General features: G+C 39.7%; 2 protein-coding genes across 4 annotated transcripts in view; both read left to right on the forward strand.

Annotated features, from left to right (window-relative positions):
• Window positions 1–894: 894 nt before the first annotated feature.
• On the forward strand, window positions 895–10097 carry myoz2b (myozenin 2b). Of its 2 annotated transcripts, XM_077232396.1 has the most exons (6): window positions 895–1107; window positions 2259–2371; window positions 3336–3502; window positions 7764–7872; window positions 8577–8760; window positions 9164–10097. In XM_077232396.1, exons 2-6 carry the CDS (start codon window positions 2287–2289, stop codon window positions 9387–9389), a joined length of 771 nt encoding a protein of 256 aa, XP_077088511.1. In that variant the 5' UTR covers window positions 895–1107; window positions 2259–2286; the 3' UTR covers window positions 9390–10097. The 2 variants fall into 2 exon arrangements, with proteins under 2 accessions (XP_077088511.1, XP_077088512.1); XM_077232397.1 differs by lacking the exon at window positions 2259–2371 and having other exon boundaries at window positions 983–1107.
• A 1016-nt stretch (window positions 10098–11113) lies between these two features.
• Window positions 11114–26443, forward strand: part of usp53b (ubiquitin specific peptidase 53b) — a 97781-nt gene continuing 82451 nt past the window's right edge. Inside the window, exons 1-4 of one of the 2 annotated variants that reach the window (XM_077232404.1) lie at window positions 11114–11394; window positions 14735–15365; window positions 19792–19884; window positions 21537–21671. In XM_077232404.1, coding sequence (XP_077088519.1) covers window positions 15183–15365; window positions 19792–19884; window positions 21537–21671 — 411 coding nt within the window. In that variant the 5' untranslated portion in view covers window positions 11114–11394; window positions 14735–15182. Of the gene's footprint in view, window positions 11395–14734; window positions 15366–19791; window positions 19885–20315; window positions 20383–20495; window positions 20563–21536; window positions 21672–26443 lie in introns of those variants that run through there. The other variant, XM_077232405.1, reaches the window with a different exon arrangement.

Consider the following 26443-nt stretch of genomic DNA (forward strand, 5'->3'; position numbering starts at 1 on the left):
AGAAAACTGTTGAGCTGAATTTCTGTGCCATATTTGTGACATCGACTGGGGCGTTAGGACCCACACAGACCACAGGGTGAGCAGGGCGCTGGCCTCACTAACACCTCTGAATATATATATATATATATATCAGAACATAATAAAAACCATCTGGTCATTAGCAGTTCTTAAAATTAGGTAAATACAACCTCAGATAAACAACAGCAAGTTACATATTACACCGTGTCAAGGACCAGATGATTATTTATTATGTTGTTTATTTTAGTTCAGGACTGAATAGTCCATGGGTTAGTAGTCTGTACTTAATCTGAGTTTCAGAAAGCCATTTTTAAAACCATGATTAACTATTCTAGATTAAGGCCTACTCTTTAAACCCTATCCGGTAAACATCCCATAAATGTCTATGCTAATTCTGAGAGTTTATTTTGCATGTTTATTTCTCACTTCGGGACCTCGAAATGTACAATTTATACACTGCACAAACAATTTTAAATTCTTGCATCTATCATAAAACTTAACAATCTGGACCATAACGAGAGTTGTATTAAAGCATGATGACTAAAAATGCTGTTACTGTTGTATAATGCCAATGTTTAATACCACCATCATTCAGTCAGATCTTTTGGAGCAGACAGCTCTCTCAGTTCTGAGTCCTGATTATATGTTATACAATAAGGCAAGAGCAGTATTGTCATACTGCCCCTGCTTCTGTATGGAATGAGAAATAGTGGTCTATCTGCTGGAAGGCCCGCCTTTAATGACAGTCAAGAAAATCCCAGCCTCCGCAGCTAAGAATTACACAGACTAAAGCCCCATCACCGTTTACACTCAAGTACTCACCCACAGACTCTTGTACACTTTATTCTCATGCATACAGTTCTCCCTCCCCCTACCATACCATCTTATAGCATTGTGAGAGGTTTGAGTGCTGAACACAGCTAAAATTAGCCTATTGATGTAAGCTGGCCTTACACTAACACCGGCACACGCCCCCACCCAAGTGCAAGTCAAGAACAGAGTGCGAGACAAAGACAAATCAGGCGGGATCGATCTATCTAAAGTCTTAATTTGTACAGTCAGAACTCAAGACAAACACAGCTTTAACAGGTAAGAAGAAGCTGGCCTTCCTTGAGAGAGTGTGTGCGCTATGTGGAAATAATGATAACCAACATGTGTTATAACAATATTGGGGGTTGTGTTTTGTGGACAGTCTGACCCTTAAACTATGATAACAAAACATAGGTACAAAGAGATGTTTATGAAACATCTTAAATGGGTAATTTAGAAGATTGATTATGTATAAATGTGCACTTAATAATGGAATGATGACTAAAACAGAATGAAATTTTGAAATTTGTTGTCGCATGCAAATGCAAATAAATAAATTTGATTATATAAACTAAAAAAAATGATTTAATTAGGAATAACAGTCTAACAAGACAAATCAATTTAAGCAATACTAGCAATGTTAAAAAAAGCAATACAAGCAATGTTAAAAAATATATAATTCAGAGATTTTGAAAGTTTATGATGAGAGCAACAAGTAAAATAGCAAGGCCGTGTGAACTGTGCCAAAAAAGTTTGTATTGGCTTTGGTCAGCCTCAGTAACCAAATCTGCACCCTGGACACAATGTTTGTGCATAACCATTGATTTATATCACTTCATGACATAAGATATCTTTTTCTGTATAAAGATGTGGCTTGTGTTCGGTTAGTTTCACCTGTATGCTATCCATTGATTTATATCACTTCATGACATAAGATATCTTGTTCTGTATAAAGATTTGGCTTGTGGTCGGTTAGTTTCACCTTTATGCCTTAATAACCGTTATGGAAGGACATTTACAGTGGCATAGAGAGCCTATATATGGAACTAAAGGATTTGCTTTGGTTACTATATTCTTAATTATTAAAATTGTATTTTCTGTTTTCTATTAAAATGTTCTGGTTCAAAAACTCCATAGCAATCCTTAACAGTTTTACACAGAAGCCCTAAATTAGAAATGTATATAAACAGATTTTTATTTCAGTTAGGCTATATTACAATGAGAGTGGCAACATATTTTGAATATCCAGACTAGCAACATATCATGAATATTAGCAATAAAAGCATACAATATTGTAGTTACAATGATAGATTAATATTTAGAAAGCTTATAGTCGTTGTATCCTCATGTATAACCATGTTCTCTCAGCACTTTTCATCAGGACGTAAGATAGTTCTACTTCAAGTATCTGTGTCCTTTATCTATTGCAGCACTACTGGGATTCTCATTTAAACCAACATGTCACAGTTCAGCACTCTTTCAGTGCGTGAGAGGAAGATGCAGGCAGCTGCCCTTTGCCATGAGGTCCATGGTGGTGCCAATGGTATAACCTTCTATCAAAATATGCCCTCAGATCAGCACTGAATGATTACAGAGCACAGCACAAAAAGTAGCTGCCCATCACAGAGAGAAACGCCAACATTTAGAATGTGGTTCAGGGCCACAGCCTCATTCTAGCCATAAATAATCTTGTATGGATGTTCTGCTGCCTGCCAGATTCACTCTGTCATTGTCATGGGCTATTTCTGCAGAAGCTAAAGTTGGGAGGATGGGGTAGGACAGCTGTGTTGGAGCTGAAATGAGCACAGAATAAAGATCATGTAGAACAAGAGAGATTCTCCTGTTTAAACAAACACTCAAGCTTTTGAATCTTTTTAGATTAGATACAATTTTAAATGTTTTAAGTAACATTAAACATTCTCATACTGAAACATCATTCAGTAACAATTAATGATGCACACAATTAATGATTTCTATTTTAGATATCATGTTTGGAATCATCATGGTAAATGCTCCTGCAGCAAAAGCACATGACATCCAATTTTCCTTTTAACAAAACATTCACAATCATCATGTTTTACCTGTTTATAATGAATTTACGATTAAATTTAAATGTTTTTCCCATGTGACCTGTCATAGAATGTGTGTCTAACACAGGCATCCACACTCACACTAAAATATTTTGTATTCTTGGTTTTGTTTTATCATGATATATGCTATGCTATTTGAATACATGATACATACAGTATGTATTGAAATATGTATTGAAGCAAATGAAGCATCTATAAATCTTAATTTCATTATTAAGGTATTAACAGACAGACCTTATTACATTATAGTACTGTAATCTTCAGTAGTTAATGTCCATATAAACTGTAATAATGGCATAAGCCATGTATGTTCATATAGCCTATATACAAAGCGTTATCCAAGAATTTAGATGATCCATTTTCCATTCAGGATCTGTTTAATTATTTTGTAATAACAAAAATGTTATATTAATGCAGGGTTTACTATGGACCTGGGGAAGAAACTTTCCACTCCAAAAGACATCATGCTGGAGGAACTTTCTCTCTTGTCAAACCGAGGATCACGCCTTTTTAAGATGCGACAGCGAAGATCAGAGAAATACACATTTGAAAGCATTCAGAATGAAGCCAACACCATTTTAAATGTAAGTAGCATCTACACAAATACCCAGGCTTGAGCTTACATGCATAATGAAGTAAGTATATTTGCTTATATTGTGAACAAATCATAATATGACAGATCAAAGGATGCAAATCAATGTAATAGCTACTGTGGTGCTGATAATAACAATAATATCTAACCTATACTCCGGATGTGATAAATATGGCTCAAATATCTAATTTGATGTTTAATTTGATCACTGATACTGAGCCTAAGACCAGTGTTGTGCAAGTTACTTCCAAACTGTAATACATTATACATTACTTGTTACTGTAATTTAAAAGTAATTCATTACCTTACAATATTGCTGTCTCAGAATTGTAATGTGTTACATTACTCCTGTAGGCCTATTACTTTTGAGTTTCTTTCACCAAAATAGCTATACAGTAGTAGAACTTAACATTCTAAAGCCCTATTCGCACGGGATTAGTAGCCTACTTTCTGGGGACCTCGTGTGATTTAAAAAATTACCCCGCCACATCTGAATTTCATGTGGCGCATTCGCACGGGATAACCGAAGCCTGTGATTTTACTCAAATTGAACGACTTCTCCCGGATATAACGTCAATAGGCTATTGCTTGGAAATTTCTTTTCATTATAGGTCTAGCTGTATGATATAGTATGACATAAACAGAATAAAGTTCCTTACTGCATGCTGCTATACATGTCATTCATCTCTTCTGATGATTTTCAGCTTTCACTTTCTGCAAATTGTGTAGTTGTGTATAGCGATATGACCCAGCACCCAAAATACTATCAAAACACTCCAAACCAGCCTCCATTCTTTGCGAAAGATGGATAAAAAGGCGCACATGAAACAAAAACCTTGAAAAATTGATACGATCCGGCCAAATCACAGAGATGTCGATTCGCACGGGTCTAATATTATCACAGGACCTCAGTGTTCGGCGAAATATAGTTGGTAATTTGCGGGGGATTTTTTACTTTACAAATTACAGACATGGCATGGCCGATTCGCACGGGATAAATATCTCAGATAACCTCCGCAATTATTAAAAATTACTAGAGGACACCAGGTAATACTTATCCCGTGTGAATAGGGCTTAAGGCTTAATATGCGATAGAAACCGAAATTGCGACACTCAGATCCACCAACCTGAAGAATCGCGACACACCCCTTCCAACTCCAAGAGGTATCCTTCCCGTCCAGATCCAATGCTATTCTCCAATTCACATCTTTAAATTACTATTAGTATTATTTGAATTTTGAAGTTAACATTATAAAATACGTAGACCTACACCACAAAACTAGTTGAGGATAAATTATTTAAAATTGGGGAATTCCAGCGTTTTGGACATGACATTTGCAGTCAAAACTTGAAAAAGCATTTAATACCAACATATTGAAACGTCTGTTTATCCATAGGACACCCCCTTAAAAGAGTCCAGACATTAGATATCAGTCTACACATGCATTTTATATTTAATATGAGGGAAATACTCATGCGTGACAAAAAAAAATATTTAACTTTTAGGAGGCTAAATATTTGTTTGTAATTCTGTGAATTACACTGCGCAAATCAGAAGTAATACTACCCACCAGATGAAGAAGGGTTCGCTCTCCACAGAACATAAAATATTAAATTTATTTTATTTAATTTTTTGTGTTCGCATTTATGAGGAAAAAACAATGTAGGCTACGTGACAGTTCTCCATTCGTGACCACTCTGAAGCAGCACTAAAAGACTGTTTTAAAACTTTCACAGAGACCTCAAACAGAAGACACAAATTTCTTTAAAGTGAATTTCGATTTGTACTAATTGTATCTTAATTTTAATCAATGTTTCATTCATCAACCAATTGCCTGGATTTAATAAATAAGAAGTAAATATAGCAGACAATAGATAATCACGACACTAGGCTATAAGGTAGCCTAGCCTACTTAACAGACCTGAAATATATATATATATTGAAATGTCTACTTGTAAACAGAACAATTCAAAACGAAAGAAAACGGACTGTTCTCTGCTTATCTGTTTTGAAATGTGCATTTCTCTCTGGCGCATTCACTACTGCGAAGATCGCGAGTCAGCAACGTCAACTTCATCTTTATTAAAAAACAATTAAAATGTCTCCTTGCTATATTTGACATATTCATAATCATTGCTTTTGTCAGTACTTTGTGACATCTTTTAGTTGCTTTCCTTACATCATGTCACGTGGACGCGTCACCACCGCATAAAAAATGAGTGCGTGATGAAAACAAGAAAAATACCAAATAAACATAGCCTAACTGTTTAGAAAGAAAACACAGAACAAATGGAGTAGCCTAATGCGCATACGTCCATCTCGCGAATGTACAGTCTTCTTCATGCCATCTTTACCCATTAGATGCTTTTCCACTGGCCAGCGCGAGAACAGAGGCCGAAATCATGACTCACGGCACTCCTGTAAAAAATAAATCGCTATCAGACGCATTTAGTCTTTATTTAGAAACTTGGACACCACACGCTGCTATTGACTGACCACGAACAGGTAACTTAGCCTACTTGCATTTTTCATTCGTTAATGTCTCGCGGTCTTGGTGTGTTTTGTTGTTGTTGTTGTTTTACAATTAAAACTAAAAGTGTGATGTAACGCAAGTGTAACAGAACATGTAATATAGTAAAATATTACTGAAAATTGATTAGTAATGCCTTACACTACTGCGTTACAGCAAAAAGTAAAATGTTACTGTAATGCATTACTTTTGTAACGCGTTAATCCCAACACTGCCTAAAACTAAACTGTTCTGTAATATAATTGTGATTTGCTTGTTTGAACTGTATGTTTTGTTACTTTGTTAGTAAAGAAAGCATGTGCTCAGCTATATGAATGGCAGACACACATGGAAGATAGCAAATGCCACGTGCCCCGTGTCCTTCCAAATGTTCCTTCTTTAGGGTCAGCACTGCCATGCATCCCTGACAACCTACTTCATTTATCACTGTTCAAGTGTGTGTGTGTGTGTGTGTGTGTGTGTGTGTGTGTGTGTGTGTGTGTGTGTGTGTGTGTGTGTGTGTGTGTGTGTGTGTGTGTGTGTGTGTGTGTGTGTGTGTGTGTGTGTGTGTGTGTGTGCCCATGCTCACCACTGTTTTTCAAAATACATTTATACATAAATGATATCTGTACACTAAAAAGTAAACATAACTGTGAATTTATATCTAATCTACGCAAATGGTAAATTCCTGGGATGTGGTAATATTTTAACTTGGATTTTTTAAAAAGCTATTTTCTAAATACCCCACATCATTAGGCATGTATCAAACCTCCAACAAATAATATTTTCCCACCACAGGCATTATAGACCATTTATTATTTTCAGTTTTTTTTTCAGATTTAAACACCTCAATCCCATAAGGGACTAAATAGAATTGGTTTAATAAGGATTTTACACAAAACTTGTTATAAAACAAACATACCTACTGCTCATGTCCCTCGTATCAGTTTAATAACTACAAAAGTAACATTTATGATAATTTTCACATTTTCATGGGACTGAAGTTAAAAATAGACAAATTGTGTGAAGGTCTCTTTATTTTTGTAAAAAAAAAATGTTTTCAATTTAGATTTTTAACTAAACCCAAAATTTTATCATGGTAGTCTTTAAAATGTAAGGTGGTAGTCAGCTTTCTTTTTTAATTGATCAGCACAGCCTTTCTGCTGCTGATGTGGCTGCCATTTGGATGCTTGTCATTGTCAGTGTTTAAGTGGACACATTAACATAAAATATTCACAATTATGAGTTGTCATGATTTTGGTAAGGATATATTTACTGAAACAATGAATACTTAATATATTACATTAAATAATTAATACATAAATGAGTAATAATTAATACAAAAACTCAACCCTGTCACAAGTTTTAAACCACAAAACAATGTGAAATATAAAGATATGTGACTGGGTTAAGTGTGATGGGGTTAAGTTTTTTTGTTCAAAGTGGCCACTGGTCCTCATGTAGAATAATTAATAATAATGACAATTTTCCATCTTAATTTTATGTGATGGGGTTGAGTTGACAGTACCCTCCCGGACTATAATACGCCTTAAAAATATGAATAAAAAGCAAACTGCTGCCAAAAACAATGTCCCTTTCATGCCACTTTACATCACTTAATGTGAATTGAATTGAAAATAAAGAATATTCTAATATGGAAACAGTCTTTTTTATCTTCTATCTTAATCTTGCTACACATGCACAATAAGATATGTCAATACTGAAACTGACATTTTGTTTCAGAATGAAAATCAAGCAAATGCAGAAAACTCAGAAAATAAAGTTGCATCAAAAACACCACCAAACACACCAGATCCCAGAAACCCAGCAAATCCAGAGGAAATTGCACCAGGTATGTCACAATCTCAATGTTTATGAATGCACATTTAAATCATACTATATATAATATGACAATGTGCTAACAAGAACTAGAATTGTGTTTTAGAACTAATTTTATTTCAAAACAAAAATTTCAAAACAATAATTCAAAATAAAAACGGTTTATGTGAATTATTAATGGGTGTCACAATGGCAGATGAGTCAGGATGATTGCAGTGCACTTGCTGGTTATATACCCTCACATGCTTGTAAGATGTTTTCAAAGCCTTGTATCATCTATGAGAGTAAGTGCAATGGAATCAGAGCGAGTGAAAAGAGAATAAGACAGCAACAGCACACACCACCCCCAACTTACTTTCTATTTTTAGTTAGTGAATCACTCTAAGTGACTTTAAAATGGTTAAAAGGTATGTGTGTCGGTTTCACTCTAAATATTCAACAAATGCATGCTGCGTTTGCTATGTAAAATAAACTTGAAGTCCGCATTGTACTACTATGTCTAAGACAAAACTGGATTCAGAGTTCAGTTTTAATCTCCCCGATTCAGTTTAGTTCTTAGTCCTTTCATCTCAATTTAGGTGTAATGCCTTTCAATTTAAATGGTGTGTTCTACATAAGATATTATTTACAGAGGGCTATACTATTTCCAGAATTTATCAGGCTGATATCAAATGATAACATGCAATCAAAGTCTAAACAGCAGAAACTGTTTCGCAGGATATGGCGGTCCCTTGACAAACATTCCTCCAGAGAGGTTCAATGCAACAGCTATGCCAAAATCCTACCACTCCCCATGGGAAGAGGCCATCATCAATGACCCAACGCTGGCCGACACACTTAAAGTTCACATGCCAGTCCCAGAGCCCAAACTAGAGCTGCCTGACTACAAAAGCTTTAATAGGTATTTCATTTTTTCTTAATACCAAGGATTTTAAGGATAGGTTGGTTTATTTGAAGTCATATTTATCAATAAATATAGTTTAATGACAGTTATTTTAACATCGTTATTTTTAATGTATGACACACTGTTGAAAATGGTATAGTTATGCAAGTGTATACTGTATGTTCAGTTCTGTAATAAACTTTCTGCACATCACAGCACCATCTTGAGGAGATGAACAGGTGGTGCAGTCTCAATATCCATATACAGTATTCAATAATTCATACCTGAAAAATGTGCTCATGCCCTTATATATTGCGTCTGTTTTAAATCTGTTTTAATGTTTGTATGTTTTTTCAATAAAAATCAGCATAACAGAAACCAGTACAGATGCCTCAGTAATTAAATCTCTGTTAAATCTCAGGGTGGCTACACCATTTGGTGGTTTTGAAAAAGCTCCACGAGGGATCTCCTTCAAGCTTCCAGATGTGGACTTGAATGCTCCCCGATATCCTGAGCTCCAAAATCCTGCAGCTAAGCGGCCCACTTTCAACAGGACGGCCCAGGGGTGGATCTCCGAAGGCATGCCTCTCATTTTACCCACTGTCTCTCTGGAGCCTTTCGAGATCCCTGAGTCTGAAGATCTGTAACACTGATTGAATCCTTCTTGACTGTGTTATAAGGTGTTTGTAGATGTCATCCATAGCTTCTGATTGCTGGACAGATTTATTTTCTTTGTATGTTGAAGTGACTTTTGGACAGCTGTTCTTGGGACAGGAATTTCCACTTTTTTAAATAATGAATGCCTCAAAAAACGAAGAATAAAAAGGGTATTGAACAAAACAGTAGTATGAGGCAGGATTAATAATTTTCGTACAACTTGCAAAACAATATGCATACAGAAAGTATAAGAATATACATGTGTGAGTTAATTTATTGATACATTAAGGTGTCATAGTGATTTTCACTAACATTATGCATGGTTATACTGTGAAACATAATCAGTATTCTAAGGTTGCACTCATTTTTATTAGAAATATATTTAGTACAGCATGACATCGTTTTGAGGTTATAATTATTTTTGCACTCTTGTTTCCACAAAAAAAGCTTTTAAAAATCATTCATTTAATTTACAAAATCAAATTGATCAGAGATATATCATTGGTTGAAACAGCCATGTAAATATAATATGCTGAGTTCCTGAAATCTTGTTTGAACTTATAATCTATTAATATATATTTATGAAAAATTAGTTTTGTGATATTTTGGCTGATGTTTAACATTATATTCACAGTGTTAGAACCTTTGCTTGTATTGCAGCTCCAAACTGTACAAATAAATTGCATATTTATTTCAAATTTCTGTCAACATTGTTTATATAACATGGTCAACAACAACAGCAACAACAACAACAATAATAATAATAATAATAATAATAATAAAAATACTGTTCTGCGTGTTGTTTTCACCCATACAGTCTATCTGCATACTAAATCATCAACATCATCATCATCATCATCCAAAACAGTCTCTGGAAGAATCTGTCTCAGTTACCCTGAGACATAGCACACAGACATATCCTCTGACACTAGCTATATTTACAGGAGTCATAAGTAGCCTTGAATTTGACACTCCCTGTGCTACAGTTACAGTAAACACAAAGACTTCCAGACAGTCAGCAAATGCTTCCTTCATACTCTTTAACAAAACATGCATTGAACAACATTAGCAATTTTTACACTAGAATACTTAAAGACGATTAAATAATCAATAGCATTACCGAAATATTCCCTATTAGAACATACCCTAAAAACCAACAACCAAAACCTGCTTTAAGGGAGATGGAATATTCTTGTGATCTGTTGGAAGTTCTTGCCTGCAGCCTGGTTTCACTTCATTATTCACACAACAATGACCAACAAATGCTAATTCTAGTCAGCAAAATATAGATCATACAGACTCATATAAGATGAGGCAATATATTAACTGTAAGCGTACTGTGCTGTCTTCCAAAAACAGAAAGGACACTGTACTGTTACGGGTACTGTTCAGTGGGAGATAAAAAAATAAAATAAAAAAAATCAAGATCAAGATGACAATAAACACATAAAGACAATTATATATATATATATATATATATATATATAGCCTACTTGAGCAGCTTGCTCAAACAAAACAACATATTTCATCACCTTTGAGTCATATGATTTTGCGCGTAGGCTTTTATTTTGCCACAGTTTCGGGTAGAATTGGTTTAGTGTTACATAAGTTTTTGTTAATATCTCGAGGTCATCCACGTCAAACACGCGGGTTATTTCTGCGGAATGACAGTAAATATTGTAGCTGTATATGTGGGGCGGAGTCAGCGTCCATCAGAATAATCTCTCCAGCTCAGGACCTGAACGGATTAAACCCTCAATGTTGATGAGTGTGGAGGAGCAGGAATGCATGAACATAGACACATCGATGCGGTGTTATTGTAAGAGGATCTTTGACCATATGTATTTAGCCTACTGCGCTTTATGACATGCTGAGCAATGAAGGATTCCGACAGCAAGTAACTCGAGCTGGACGCGCACAATGACCTCAGATCGTTATGCGATAAACACACTTCTAAAACCAGGATTTGAATACAAATATACTGGACACATTTAGGTGAGCTTTGCTTGTTTATTAACGACTGTGTCTCAAAACCTTGCTAGTTATCTACATGGACATATTTTTGGGAAATCATAGGCGCGTTCTAATGCCCCAAAATGCTGCAGAGCAGGTTACCTTAAGCGCATGCGCAGTAACAGGTGTAACGGCACGCTGAACGAATTTCTGCTTTTGTTTATCCTCTCATGTTATGCATTTACTTTTACAAGACAACACAGTAGGCATAGGTCTAATGGATTCTGTTTCATAACTACTTAATGGGAGAAAGCACCGATTTGAATGGCTGTATGGTTGACACAATGCGAATTACATTCAGCAGAGCTCATATAGACACAGATCTCTGTGTTAACATTTTTCGGACAGTTCTGTCTCTGTGTTTTTACTGTTCGTTTAAAATAAAAACATAAAAATAACAGTACCACGAATATGGTTCTATGCACTGTTGTTTCATGATGAATAGCTGCAAAGGAATTTAATAAGACGAGCTTTGCTACAGTATTTACAATGATGAACCCCAAAATATTATATATCACACATGAGAACCACACAAATTCTCTGTAAAACCCTTTTTTTGTTGTAATCTTATTTTCATACTGTTAGAAATTCTGCGTTTTTAGTATGAAGAGGCAAGGAATTCAGCATCAGTGCAGCTGCCTACAGCCCATCATCTTCATGCTGTAGCCATGGCAATGGTCCAGCATTTACAGTAATATACTGCATCACTGCGGCAACAAGTTCGACATTCATCCTAACCCTGGCCACTGAGGCTCTGGTTAGAGGATTGCCCCATTGCACAGAAAACCAGTCGGATTTCCTTACACAATAGTCAGTCTCAGACATCATGACACAACTAAACTTCTCCTTAAAGCCAACTGAAAAGGCTGGATGCAATAAATACTGCCATGTATCACCTTGGTTCAAAGTAACTTTAATAATAACAAATATAATACCTCATGTGTAAAGAAATGTCTATTGACATTTTTGGGAAAAATCTATTTTGTCAAGACTTAAATTTCAAGCATCTGTCATTTAGGTTTAATGAGATTGAGAGGTGTTGGAAGTACAAGCAGTGCATCACGATGAATGTTTAGAAATGTAGTACTGCAAATGGGAGTTGATTACAAAAACACAAGAACAAAGAAAAAGTAGCTTGATCTTTCATAGAATATTTTAATCGCATATTAGAAACAAAGTATCATATCTTAATGCAACAATCTTATCTTTGCCATTTAAATGGTCATATCTTCCAAGAATGAGCACAAAGTTGAAAATATTTCATTTAACAGTTATTAGAACTGTTTAGAACTCACAACATTTCAAGTAGGCACATGTAACTGTAAAAATTATTTTGTGTTGCAAATACTGCACAGAAGATTTAGTATTTTTTGCTTTGAATGTGTTAAGCAACATCGAAAGGAAAGACTTGCTTTTACAACCGTTTGTATATATTGATCATTTAACAGATTTTTTTCCCATGTGTTTAAATGGAACTATACATTAAAATTTACCATCATTTAAAATGAAACAGGTCAGTTTTTCTCGACACAACTAAATAAGGTGTTATTTTAAAGAGAGATATTTTAATTTTTTGACTCATGGATGCAGTAAAGATTAATGTGTTCATTAAATATTAAATATCCGGTAACACTTTACTTGAAGGGGTGTACATAAGACTGACATGACACCTTCATAACCATGACATAACATATGTCATGAATATGAAGTAGGGTTTATGCATGTTTATGACAACTGTCATTAAGTGTCTTTCGCTCAATAATGACATTTTGAATGAAACTATGACGTTGTTTAAGATGTCTTTGTTATGACACCTTGACATAAACCATAACATCATAACCTGTCAGTGTCTTTGTCATGACAACTTGACATTAAATTAAGTTAAACTGGCATGTGGTTGGTTTTCACATTGGCTGTCATGAGGCCATTATAACTGTGTCATGAATATTTTTCGTGACCTCAACTACAGTGGTACAAATTGAATTTGTCATTAAACAGTTATAATGGCCTCATGACAGCCAATGTCAAAACCAACCACCTGACAGTTTAATGTAATGTTAACCAATAAAGCTAAGTTGTTTCTTAAGTTTGATAATTAATCTGCTATGTCATGTTTATGACAGGTTGTGTTGTCTTAGTAATGTCAAGTTGTCATGACAAAGACACTGACAGGTTATGATGTATTGGTTTATGTCAAGGTGTCATAACAAAGACATCTCAAAGAATGTCATATTTGCATTAAAAATGTCATGATTGAGCGAATGACACTTAATGACAGTTGTCATAAACATGCATGAAACCTCCTTCATATTCATAACATGTGTCATGTCATGATTATGAAGGTGTCATGTTAGTCTTATGCACACCCCTTCAAGTAAAGTGTTACCCAATATCCTATAGCAAAAAAAAAAAAAAAAAATAATGGAAAAAAGTCAACAACGCAAAATACCCGCTCTCATCAAGTACAGTACTGGATCAGTTCAATTATGAACAAATGTCACTAAGTCCATGTCTTATATATCTTTACAGTAACTGCTTACAGCTATATTTCGGTTTTGTTCTTGGCAGTCTGTCTTGTTTTCAGTAGTCCTCTCTCATAGTTTGCATACCAAAGACCATTAGAGTAGCTGTTTTGATATTTTATCTTGCCATTGTTATTGAGCCTCTCAACAATGAGGTGAATACCAGAGATAATGTCTAATGAAATGTTTGGACTTGTCCTGTGTGTACTTTCAGAGCACAAGCAGTAAACAATTTAAGTGAAAGTGAAAGTGATCGCCAATATCGTAACCCATACTCGGAATTAGTCCTCTGCACTTATTTAAGTTAGTGCTCACACATTTGCTGTGAGTAGTGGACACACACACACAGCAAACCATGGACACACACATGCAAGGATCAGTGGGCAGCCATTTTGCTGTGAGGCCCAGGGAACGATTAGGGGTTAGGTGCCTTACTCAAGGGCACCTCAGTCATTTTCTGCAGGAATCAAACCCACAACCTTCGGGTTGCTAGTCTGACTCTTTAACCATTAGGCCACGATTGCCAAATGTGAGATTACCACGAGAGCGTGTTGTGTATGCTCTCAATAATTCAGATGACTGTGTTGTGACAGAGTTAAAAAACAAACAAAAAAAATCCTGTCATGAAATGTGCTGAGTATGATCTAAAACCAAATATGTGGCTCTTAATTATTATAGCACCAGAGTTCAGTAAAACGGCTATAGTAATCTGAAGTAAATTTCTATTCAACAACATTTGTTTTAACATATATCTCACCTTCTGTACCCCAACCCTTCTGTGTGTCTCTCCCTCTCTGTAGGTCTTCCTTTGTTAGCCTGTGATCTTCTTCAGTGCCTGTCCTGAGGAGCCTTTATGAATTACCCCCATTCAGTGACCTCCATTGACTTTTCTGGAAATGCTGTGGAGAGTAATGGATTTGTTCTTCTATCTGCATCCATCCTCTTATTACCAGTGTGCCTGGATGCAGATGAATCCTCACATACAGAGGAGACAGAGTGTGATCATTGTCATAGTAACAGCTGGACTGATAAAGCAACGTGCTGCAACGTGTGGCTAAAAGTCACATTATCACATTAATTAAAGAGCTACTGTTTTGACTATTGTAATGACTATTTTTTTGAAGTTGGCCTTCTCTGTCAGGTACAGGGACTTGTGGCACTAATGTTGCCTAAAACAAATGCATCAACCTCAAGTTGCTTCAGTAATTGACTCTGGTTGATTGCTGGGGAGGGCCAGGCTCCAACCTCATGGCATGGGTCAAACTTTTTAAAAAGCCTGGAGGCAACATGGCTGGTACAGGTACAGGTACCTTGAGTGGAATAGGGCTGGGCAAGTCCTACCAGCCGGGCAGTATGATCTCTCTCGCTTTGACCAAAGGTCTACTAAATGAGCCAGGCCAGAACAGCTGCTTCCTTAACAGTGCTGTGCAGGTGAGTGAAGTCATTTTAAATACATGTGCAGGTGTATGATTTAACTAATAGATAATACAGTATAAAATATTTTCTGTAATGGGGTTGCTGAAATAAGCAGCTGTTATAAGTAGCAGAAGTATTTATAAGAAATAGTGTCTTTATAGGCATCTGTGGTTCCATTAAGAGCCTTTATCATCCATAGAACCTTACAATTACACAATAGGATCTTTATAGTGTAAAAAGTCTCTTTAGATTTATTCTGTTCAATGTATGGTTCTTTGGGGAACCAAAACGGTTCTTCTCGGTCACTACTGTGAAAACCCTGTACAAACCATATACAGTATAGTTCTTAAAGGGATAGTTCACCCAAAAATGAAAATTCTGTCAGTATTTACTCACCCTCATGTTGTTCCAACCTGAAAGACCTTCGTTCATCTTCGGAACACGAATTAAGATATTTTTAATAAAATCTGAGAGCTGGATCACTCCTCCATACTCCACCATAGGCTTCTTCAGGGATTGAAACTTGCCAGCCCCGAAAAGTCATTAAAGACATCGTTAAAATGGTCCAAGTGACTACTGTGGCTCAATCTTAAGTTTATCAAGCGACGAGAATACTTTTTGTGCGCAAAAACAAACAAAAATAACAACTTTATTTCAACTATTCATTTCCTTCTCTCTTGGCCTCTAGTCAGTTAACTTAGTATGATTGCGTAGAGCTACGTCACACGTATTGGCCGACGCTGGTCATCAGGGTGATGCATGTGACGTACAACAACAGAAGCTTACGCTATTACACTAAGTTAACTGCAGGCCTGATAGCGCTCCGGCGCCACGCCGGATTTCCGGCGTACAGACGTGTCTGCGAAAGAAAAGAAAAAAAGCAACAGCAAAAGAAGCGGAATTCGACCAATCATAGCGCTGGGTTCATTCCCCAAATAGCAAGCGGGTATGATTGACAGATGCGTAAGGCCTATCATTAAAAAGAGACTGAAAATCGACAGCAATAAAGAATCCCGCTCGATCCCGCTTCCACTCCCGCGGCCGCCTCTGACTGAGTTCATGAGCGAGGACAGTAGGCTACAGTAGTCAAGGCACTTCTGACTCCTGAAGGTAAACGGGCTGGGGTGGATGTGTAAAGTTGAAGTATTGTATTGAGTTAACTTAATCTGGATTCTATTATCACATGGAGTGATCGCAATCGCATGGGTTATCTTAGGGTGTATTCACACCTGCCTTCTTTGGTTCGATTGAATCGAACTCTAGTTCATTTATCCCCTTGGTGCGGACTTTTTGGGCAGGTGTGAATACAGCAATCGAACTCGGGTGCGGACCAAACAACCGAACCGAGACCTAGTACACAAGAGGTGGTCTCGGTACGGTTCCAAACGAACTCTGGTACGGTTCGTTTACGGTGTGAACATGAACCGACCCAATTGCAAGAAAGCACTGCGCCTTTGAGTTAACAGGCTTACGTAGTCGGAGTTGCGTTATGGGAAAGTGATCTGTTGTAGCCTACTACATTCCATTCCGGCGCGCTGTCTGGCCACACGATACTGTTGCGCGTCTTTCTGCGCGTCGTGTGTGCATCATTGGAATGGAATGAATGAATGAATGAGTGACAGGGCTCTCAAGTGTCACGCATTGAGCGTGACAGTCACTCATTTCGGTCTTTTGTCACGCTCTCCCGCCACACATTGGATTTCTCACGCGAGCTCTCTCTCTCATGCTGCGTTCACACCGGACACGAATAGCGCGTCAAATTCGCGCGTACCGCGTCTAGTTATACGCTTGACCACTTTAAATCCATTCTTTGTTTTTTACGCGCGTCAATTTCGCTCTTGATCGCGCGTAAAAAACAAAAGTTTGAAGCGAAATTTACGGAGGCGAAATCCGATGAAACTCTGGAGGCGAAACCCGTTGACGGCCATCTTTTTACATGTTTTGATGTCCACATGTTCTTGTTCAAGAAATTACAACGACTGTAGCATTTCTATCGTAAAGAAGGACAAATATTAAAGATTAATTTGTATTTACAACTTACCAGGTTCCCCAGTCTCCTCACTGACCCTCTTCCAAGCTAGGTCCTTTTTGTTCCTGTCTCTTTACAAAGATGAAGTGGAATCGTACAATTCTGGGTGACTGCTTACAGCAAGAATTAATTTTTCCTCCATAGCTGTCAGTGATTTTGGAATGAAAGATTCCGAGCGGGAGTTTACGGCCGTATCTCAATATGCGTTTTTGTCTGTACTTGTGTTCTTGTGGACTTGTGAAACGTCATCAGTCGCTGCCATAGTACTGTCTCAATACACAAGTTTGCATTTTGGCAAGAACGGTTAAAAATCCCGGAAGTGTTCTTGACACGCCCATTTTACCGAGGATGCATCGGTTGGTAACTTGTTTGAACTTGACGGCAGAAATATCCCAGCATTCATTTCGGCATTCAAGGAAGGAGCGGGGAGCAGAAAGGCAGAACAACAGTAAGTCGTTTTTCTACAATTTCGTATGCTATTTCATCACTAAATTCACTTCTGAGAACATTTGATGCGAGAAATCTACTGTGTAGATTTCAAATATTGCCATTTTTACGAAAATTTATGGCGAATCGAAAATATGCTCAAACATTTTCGGTAGTGAAGAATCTCCATAAGCGCACGCGGGTGTAGCTAGCGAGCCAACCGGCCAGTCATGCTAAAAACCTGGCTGTTATCATCAATAATTCTTGTTATGTTTGGGTACTGAAGACGGCGCTGTGCGGGGGTATAGCGCAATACCAGCAAGAACACATCGCCTCAAACTGTCTGCAGCGTTCTGTGTGCTCGTCACCTTGTAAGTTCATTCTTCCAAGAACAACTAGCAAGAGCTTTCTCCCCAAGAACACAAGTCCGTTCTTTGCATTCTTGGTTTTGAGAAACGGACAGATTTTTCAACTCGGGGCGGCAGACGCGAATTCGCGTAAAACGCGTGAATGCACCAAATGCACCATTCGCGCGTAACGCGCCAGATGCTCAATTCGCGCCATTCGCGCGAACTTGACGCGCGAATGAGGCGTATTCGCGTCTACCGCGCCGCGCTCTACGCCTCATGCGCGCCGCAGGAATCTTTTATGCGTGTAACGCGTCTTTGCATTGACTTAACATTGAAATCACTCGCGCCTGACGCGCTATTCGCGTCCGGTGTGAACGCAGCATCACAAACACAGACCGCGCGCACAGAGAGAGATGATAATTGTAAAATGGAAATTGACGAACTGCTTTGTTCTTGGTTGTGGGTTTTTTCCTGTCAAAATGCCAGAAAGCATTTTTTATTATCCATCCCGTGTTTTTAAAATTCGTTAAATGACGGACGTTTTACTATTAACACAGCCCTATATCATATTCTTCTAACATATAGGCTACTTGATATTCTTTTTAGAATAAGTGATTCGTTTTGCTATTATTGGTCCTGTGACAGGACTCCTGTCTATTCATTGTCAACTATTTTCTATAAGTATGTTTGTATTGGCTAACGTTTATTCAGCTAATGTGTGTCCTGTTTAAAATGTGCAATGTTCAAATGCAAAGACAGCACGGCTCAAATAAAAGCCCTTTTCTCTTTTTTTTTATCAAGTAGGCAATCATATTTGGATATTGGAATAACAAATTAAGTAGAACTATCTTAAATGTACAAATGTTTTTTTACTGTTTTCTAGGCGTTTCTTAATTTTAGACTAGTTGACCAGCACACATTATTTTGCAATGCAATATTAATCATGAAAAAAATACATTGCAGTGCAGTGCAAGTGAAATTTAGGATTTGGGTCGAATTCAAAAAACTTTAGAAGTCAAGAATTATGAAGATAGGCATGTGTTTGTGTGTGTCTTGCATTCTCAAAAAATAATGACAAAAATATATGACAACAAAATAAGAAGACTAGAAGAACAATCGCTCATCATTTTGTGTCAGAAATTAGCCGAGGATAAACATGCCCTTACGCATCTGTCCCAGGGAAAAAAGTTCAGGCTCAGGATTTTTTTCTGCTATCACCCCTGTAACTGACTCAAGGCCCAGAGAGAAGGAAATGAATAATTGAAATAAAGTCGTTATTTTTGTTTTGTTTTTTGCGCAGATTAAGATTGAGCCACTATAGTCACTTGGACTATTTTAACAATGTCTTTAATGACTTTTCGGGGCTGGCAAGTTTCAATCCCTTAAGAAGCCTATGGACTAGTATGGAGGAGTGATCCAGCTCTCAGATTTCATTAAAATATCATAATTCGTGTTCCGAAGATGAAGAAGGTCTTACGGGGTTGGAACAACATGAGGGTGAGTAAATACTGACAGAATTTTCCATTTTTGGGTGAACTAACCCTTTAACTAAACAATATTAAGGGTGCAACAAAAATTTAACATGCTACACTATGACAGGCTGATTATAACCAAACTAAAAACCAGTTTCTTACAGGTTCTTTGGCAGCTTGACATCTTCAGGAGGAGCATACGACACCTATCTGGCCATTTCTGCTTGGGGGATGCCTGTATTTTCTGTGCTTTAAAGGTGCGCATGTGAAGGCTAAAATGTCTCAAATTCTAGTGATCTTCCTACCTAGACAACATTGAAAACAACATGAAAATTGTCTCAACTTGTTAACGTAAAATTTTGTGGTACATTTTAAAGTCGGCATTGTAGTCATCTTCCCAATTGTGATATACACCGATGAACCAAAACATTATGATCACCTACCTAATATGCTGTTGGTCCTCCACGTGCTGCCAAAACAGCGCCGACCCGCCGAGGTATGGACTCTACAAGACTCCTGAAGGTGTCCTATGGTATCTGGTACCAAGACTTTTGCAGCCGACTGCAGATTGGATTGAGATCTGGATAATTTGGAGATCAGGGTAACCCCTTGAACTCTTCATCATGTTCCTCAAACCATTCCTGAACAATGTGTGCAATGTGACAGGGTGCATTATCTGCTAAAAGAGGCCCCTTCAACCAGGCCACTTACACCATTGTCATAAATGGGTGTATCTGGTCTGCAACACAGTTTAGGTAGGTGGCACGTGTCAAATTTACATCCATATGAATGGCCGAACCCAGGGTTTCCCAGTAGAATATTGCCCATAGTATCACACTCACTCCACTGCCTTATTGTTGTCCCACAGTGCATCATGGTGCCATCACTTCTCCAGGTCCACGTGATGTAAAAGAAAATGGGACTCATTGGACCAGGTGACCTTTTTTTCCACTGCTCTAAAGTCCAATTCAAGCACTAATGTGCCCATTGTAGGCGCTTTCGACGATGGACAGGGGTTGTCATATACACTCTGATTGGTCTGCGGCAATGCAGCCCCATATGCAGCAGAGTGTGATGCACTGTGTGTTGTGACACATTCCTCCCATAACCATCATTAAAACTTTGTGTGACTTGTGTCAAAGTAGAACATTTGTTGGCTCAAACCAGATGGGATAGCCTTTGTTGCCCTCATGCATCGATGAGCCTTGGGCGCCCAACACCCTGTCGCCAGTTTGTGGTTTGTCCCTTTTCTGACCACTGTTGGTAAACACTCACCACTGCTTACCGGTAGCAATCCACAAGCCTTGCCGTTTCAGAGATACTCTGATCCATTTGCCTTGCCATAACAATTCGTCCCTTTTCAAAGTCGCTCAGATCTTTATTCCTGCCCATTCCTCCTGCATTCAACACTGATTACGAGAACTGATTTTTTGCTAGCCAGACCTTAATATGTGACCTATTAGGAGATGATCAATACTATTCACTTCACCTGTTACTGGTAATAATGTTTTGGCTCATCAGTGTATATCAGGGTGACAAAAAATTTAGGCCGGGATTTGATTTTGTCCATCGGGAATTGATTGGATCAATTGATTGGATCGTTGGATTTTTAGAGCATTGCTGTTTGCCAACTGCTGCACTAATGTGCACAGATGAATCATTTATTAATATTTCATAAAACATGTTTGTCAATTTTGATTTCATAGTGACTTAAATATCTAATTTTGACCAAAATATATGATTAGGGTATCTGAGACAACCAAAGTTAACATGGCACACATATTCATAATCAGATTTATATATCTTACAACAACTTTTCAATTCTCTTTTTCACTTAACACTATTGCATTTCTGATTTGTGTGTATGGCGGTTTGTACGTGAGGTTTATTTGGCTGTTTCTTTTTACAGAGCATTTTCTGTCAGTTCCAGCAGAGTCGAGAGCGGGCTCTGACATCAGACACCCTGCGTCACGCTCTAGCCGAGACCTTTAAAGATGAGCAGCGCTTCCAGTTGGGCCTCATGGATGATGCAGCTGAGTGTTTTGTATGTCTGACTTCAGAGATAAAATCGTCTCGGTTACGTATATAACCCTAGTTCCCTGAAAGGGAACGAGACGCTGCGTCAAACGCTGTGGGAACGGCCCTGAGTGAGTGCGCCCTGAAGCACTTATGGAATCAGTCCAATGCCAAGATGGAACGTCATAGGCGGGTGACGTCATTGACCAGGAAACTATAAAGCACCCCAGAATCACAACCGCGTCAGCTTCTGATAGCCTGAAGCAAGTCGATCACGGGCATGCCGGGAGTATGGCAGGGAGACGCAGCGTCTCGTTCCCTATCAGGAAACTAGGATTACAGAAGCTGCGTCAAGCGCTGTGGGCACGCTAATACCCACGTCTCCATAAGAGCAAGTGTGCGTAGTGTGAAGTCAGAGCGCACATTCAGACGAGAGCACCTACGCCCCTGGAGTGGAGCTGAAGTCAGGGTCATAAAACCTAATGAAATTGTGCGGAGAGGACCAGTCTGCCACATCACAAACATCATGAAGGGAAACTCCTGACAATAGAGCTTTAGAAGCAGTCATACTCCTAGTCGAGTGAGCTCGAACAGCCAATGGTGAGGGCTGACCAGCTGACTCGTAAGCAAGTGAGATAGCCTCGACCACCCACTTGCTCATCCTCTGCTTAGATGCGGGACATCCCTTCCTGGGTGGCCCGAAACAGACAAACAGTTGTTCAGATTTCCTCCACAGGGCAGCTCTGTGGACACAAGCATCTAAGGCCCTCACTGGGCAGAGCAGATTGAGTCTCTCCTGGTCCGACGTCAGAAAGGGAGGAGGACAGAAGGCCTGCAGAACTATAGGTCTAACAGTACTAGTAGGGACCTTAGGAACATAACCCAGTCTAGGGTGGAGAAAAGCCTTTACCATACCAGGCGAAAATTCCAGGCACGATGGAGAAACCAAGAGAGCTTGAATGTCTACAATTCTTTTAAGAGACAAGATAGCAAGAAGAAAGATAGTTTTTAGCCGCCACGTATACCAGGTATATGAGGGACGCATCTGTCGTTAGCGTTATACGACGACCGAGAGCTCCCAACACGGGACCCTGGGACAGGAATCAAGGTTCTTTCCACATGACCAGAGCACAAAGCCAGCACCGCGTGACTTTGATCATGCGGAGTGGGTTTCCCCTCAGGGAGAACCCCTTGGTCCTGAGCCACCACTGTAACAGTCTTATGTACAGCAGGCCGCAAGGTATAACGTTGGACGCTGCTGCCATCAGACCTAACAGTCTCTGAAACTGTTTTACAGTGAACAACTGGCCTAGCTTCACTTGTTTCTCGGCTGAGAGAATCGAAGCGATACGAGCAGGGGACAAGCGTGCCTGCATCGCAGTCAAATCCCATATAACGCCTAGAAAAGAGGTCCTCTGTGATGGAGATAGCACACTTCTTGGCATTTAGCCTCAATCCCAACTTTTTGATGTGGGCGAGGACGACATCTCGATACCGAACCGCCTGATGCTCCGATTGAGCTAGAATCAACCAATCGTCGATATAGTTTAGAATACGAATACCCTGGAGGCGCAGTGGAACTAACGTTGCATCCATGCACTTTTTGTAATGTGCGGGGTGATAAAGCTAGACCGAACTGAAGAACACAATATTGGTACGCTTTGCCCCCAAAAGCGAACCTCAGGAACTTCCTGTGTTGTGGGAGGATGGAAATATTGAAGTATGCGTCCTTCAGATCTATTGTGACAAACCAGTCCTCGGATCTGATCTATGACACAATCTGCTTGAGAGTGAGCATCTTGAACTTGAGCTTCCCTACTGAGCAATTTAACAGGCGCAGATCTAGAATTGGACGCAACCCCCCATCCTTCTTTGGAACGATGAAGTATCGGCTGTAATAACCTGACTCCTGACTGGAAGGAGGAACCCGCTCTATAGCCTCCTTTTGCAGGAGCATTTTCACCTCCTGTTCCATTACCAGAGCCTGCTCGGGGCCCACCACTGTGGGCAGGACCCCACTGAATCGAAGTGGATGAGACCTGAACTGGATAGCTTAACCGTTTTCAATCATTTGCAGGACCCAATGAGATATTTTTAGAAGGCTTTTCCACTCTGCCATAAATTCTACTAAGGGTACCAGCCTCTCGAGGCTGGCCTCTGGAGTATTTTGAGCAGCAAACACAGCGCTCTGTAACGGCGCACCGGCAGGGAACGACTGGTTTGACTGCTCTAAATCCCTCCTCAGAGGGAGGGAGCACCCCTCGGGAAAACGCTTGCTGGGACCGTCTACGCCCCGGCATAAAGGCAGGGTTGGCAGAGCGGGCCCCTGAGGGAACCGAGAGAGAATGGACACCATTTAATGCGGTGAACTCCTTTCTCCCACGGTGGGGACTACCCACAGCATCCTGACGGTGGTGTGTCAGGACTTCTTCTTCGACGAAGCCTTCTTGGCCATAATAATTGTCCTCAGATCAGTTTTACCCCTAGAAGACTTCGCCTGAGAGTGCCGCGCCGCGTCCCACTCTTTTGGTGTTTGGAGCGTGGGACGCGACACTTTTTGCTGCTCCCTGTGTGAGGAGCTTGTCAACGGCCGGGACTGCTCCCGCCCAGCAGCCCCTGGGAGGTGAACGCTGAGTGGCAGGAATTTCTGGAACGCCGCCGCCTGCTTTATCTGTTCTTGAAACCTATTTATGACTAAATTGACAGAGTCACCGAATAGGCCAGCAGGGGAAAGTGGGGCGTCCAGAAGGAAGGTCTTTTCTTTCTCCTTCATCCCCGAGAGGTTCAGCCAAAGATGTCTCTCTGCGGCCACCAGGGCTGCCATAGTACGGCCCATTAGTACGGCCGACTCCTTGGTGGCATGAAGAGATAAATCTGCTGCCTGACGTACCTCGAGAACTACGTCGAGGAGTGTGACCACTTCACAGTGCTGACCTCCTCACTCTCGCTCACGTCCTTGAGTAGTTTGGCCTGGTATGCCTGCAGTGTAGACATAGTGTGCAGGCATGCCGCGGCCTGACCTGCCGCCGAGTAAGCTTTACCCACCAAAGCCGAGGTGTTTCTTAGTGGCTTGGAGGGTAATGCCGGTGCTGTGAATGATGATGCCGATTCAGAGGAGAGATGGCTCGCAAGCGTCTCTTCAGCTTAAGGCATCACCCCATAACCATAATATTTAGCCCCAGCGATATTAGAATAGGTAGATGTCTGGGGGCTAAAAATATGGTTTGACACCGGTTTCTTCCAGGACTTCGACACCTCGGTGTGGAGGTCTGGAAAAAACTGCAAGCGGGACCTGAGCCGCGGGGAGCGCGAACCGAACCACTCACCTAGAAGAGTGATTGGCATGAGTGGAGCGTACATAGTGGGAAACGCTCACAATGCACGCAATCAGTCCCCTCGAGAGCTAACTGGGCACTCCCAAACAAACAACACATGGTTGGTGTGTATCCCCACCCGTAAGATAGCGAGTGCAGGGAGGAACACACTTCCTATATGAATGTGAAACTAAAGACAGACAAAAACACTGGAACAATGATTCACACACAGAGCGCTTGCTGAAGGCACAGAAGCTGACATGGTTGTGATTCTGGGGTGCTTTATAGTTTCCTGGTCGATGACGTTCCGTCTCGCCATTGGTCTGATTTCATACGTGCTTTAGGATGCACTCACGCAGGGGCGTTCCCATAGCGCTTTACGCAGCTCGAGTTCCCTTGAAAGGGAACTGTTTATACCTCTGTTTACCTATCAAAGTGGAACTCTACACTGTGTCATGGAGTTGACGCAATGGGAATGCTCCTTGTTAGCAGGTGTTTGAAGCACATATGCTACACGCCAATCTTGATTGGCTACCGCGGTCAGGTGACATCACACGTTCAACAGCAGGGTATATAAGGGTTTCTAGAAAGGACTTGATCAGCTTATTTGTCTTCAGGAAGCTTTGTCTTCTTGTCTTCAGTTTGTTTACAAGCTGTTTGTGAACTTTCTGTTTGTTTGTCTGTTGTCTGTTTGTATAAAAAATGTCTAGCAAGTCATTCAGAAAGTGTGTGCTGCCATGTCAAAGATATACCCGGAAATCTTCATGAGTTGTCTGTTATGTGTCTTGGAGTGGAGCACGTTTGATCAGCCATCGAGGGGGCTTGTTGTCCTAGTGTGACCACTTCACAGTGAGCAAGCCCTGCTCCTGCCGGGCTCTTTTCAAGGGGGATGGGAGTCAGGCAAACGTGGCAGCCCGGTGATTGCAATTATGGGGGTCGCAGATGGAGTTAGCAGAAGTGCTTGGGACGGGTTTAACCCTCTGAGGTCTGCTATCGCGCCGGTGCGATAGTCTCGCTTTTTTTCTTATCAGTGCAAAAGAGACTCAAAATACTCTGTTGATTTTGATCTTACGTGTTAATGTTATACATCATTCGATCCAGTTAAGTGTGTTTTTTTTGTGTATACTGACAATATAAACAAAGTATTGTGCTTTTAGTCAAATAAAGAAAAATAAACATGATGCTAGTTTTGCCTTCTCTCTGTCAGTGAAGTCCATTCTGAAACGCGTCCGAAAATTAACTGTAAATCCGCGAATACTTGTCATACAGGCACAAGTGTTTTTCCATAATGAAGCTTGAACTCTCTTCTTTTAAATGAATTCATTTATATAAAAAACAAATATTCTCAGTTTATGTAATCTGTATGAAAATAGAGAGATGTCAGTCTTTTTCTTTCCAGCTCATTATACCTGATTACGCGTTAATGTGCCACGCCCACGGAGAGCGCGCGCTATTCAAACGCAAATGATCTAAGGCAAGCCATTCA

The sequence above is a fragment of the Siphateles boraxobius genome, unplaced genomic scaffold, assembly GCF_051911475.1.
Source record: "Siphateles boraxobius isolate OS27281-9 unplaced genomic scaffold, OSU_SipBor_1 17, whole genome shotgun sequence".
NCBI classification, from domain to species: Eukaryota; Metazoa; Chordata; class Actinopteri; order Cypriniformes; family Leuciscidae; genus Siphateles; species Siphateles boraxobius.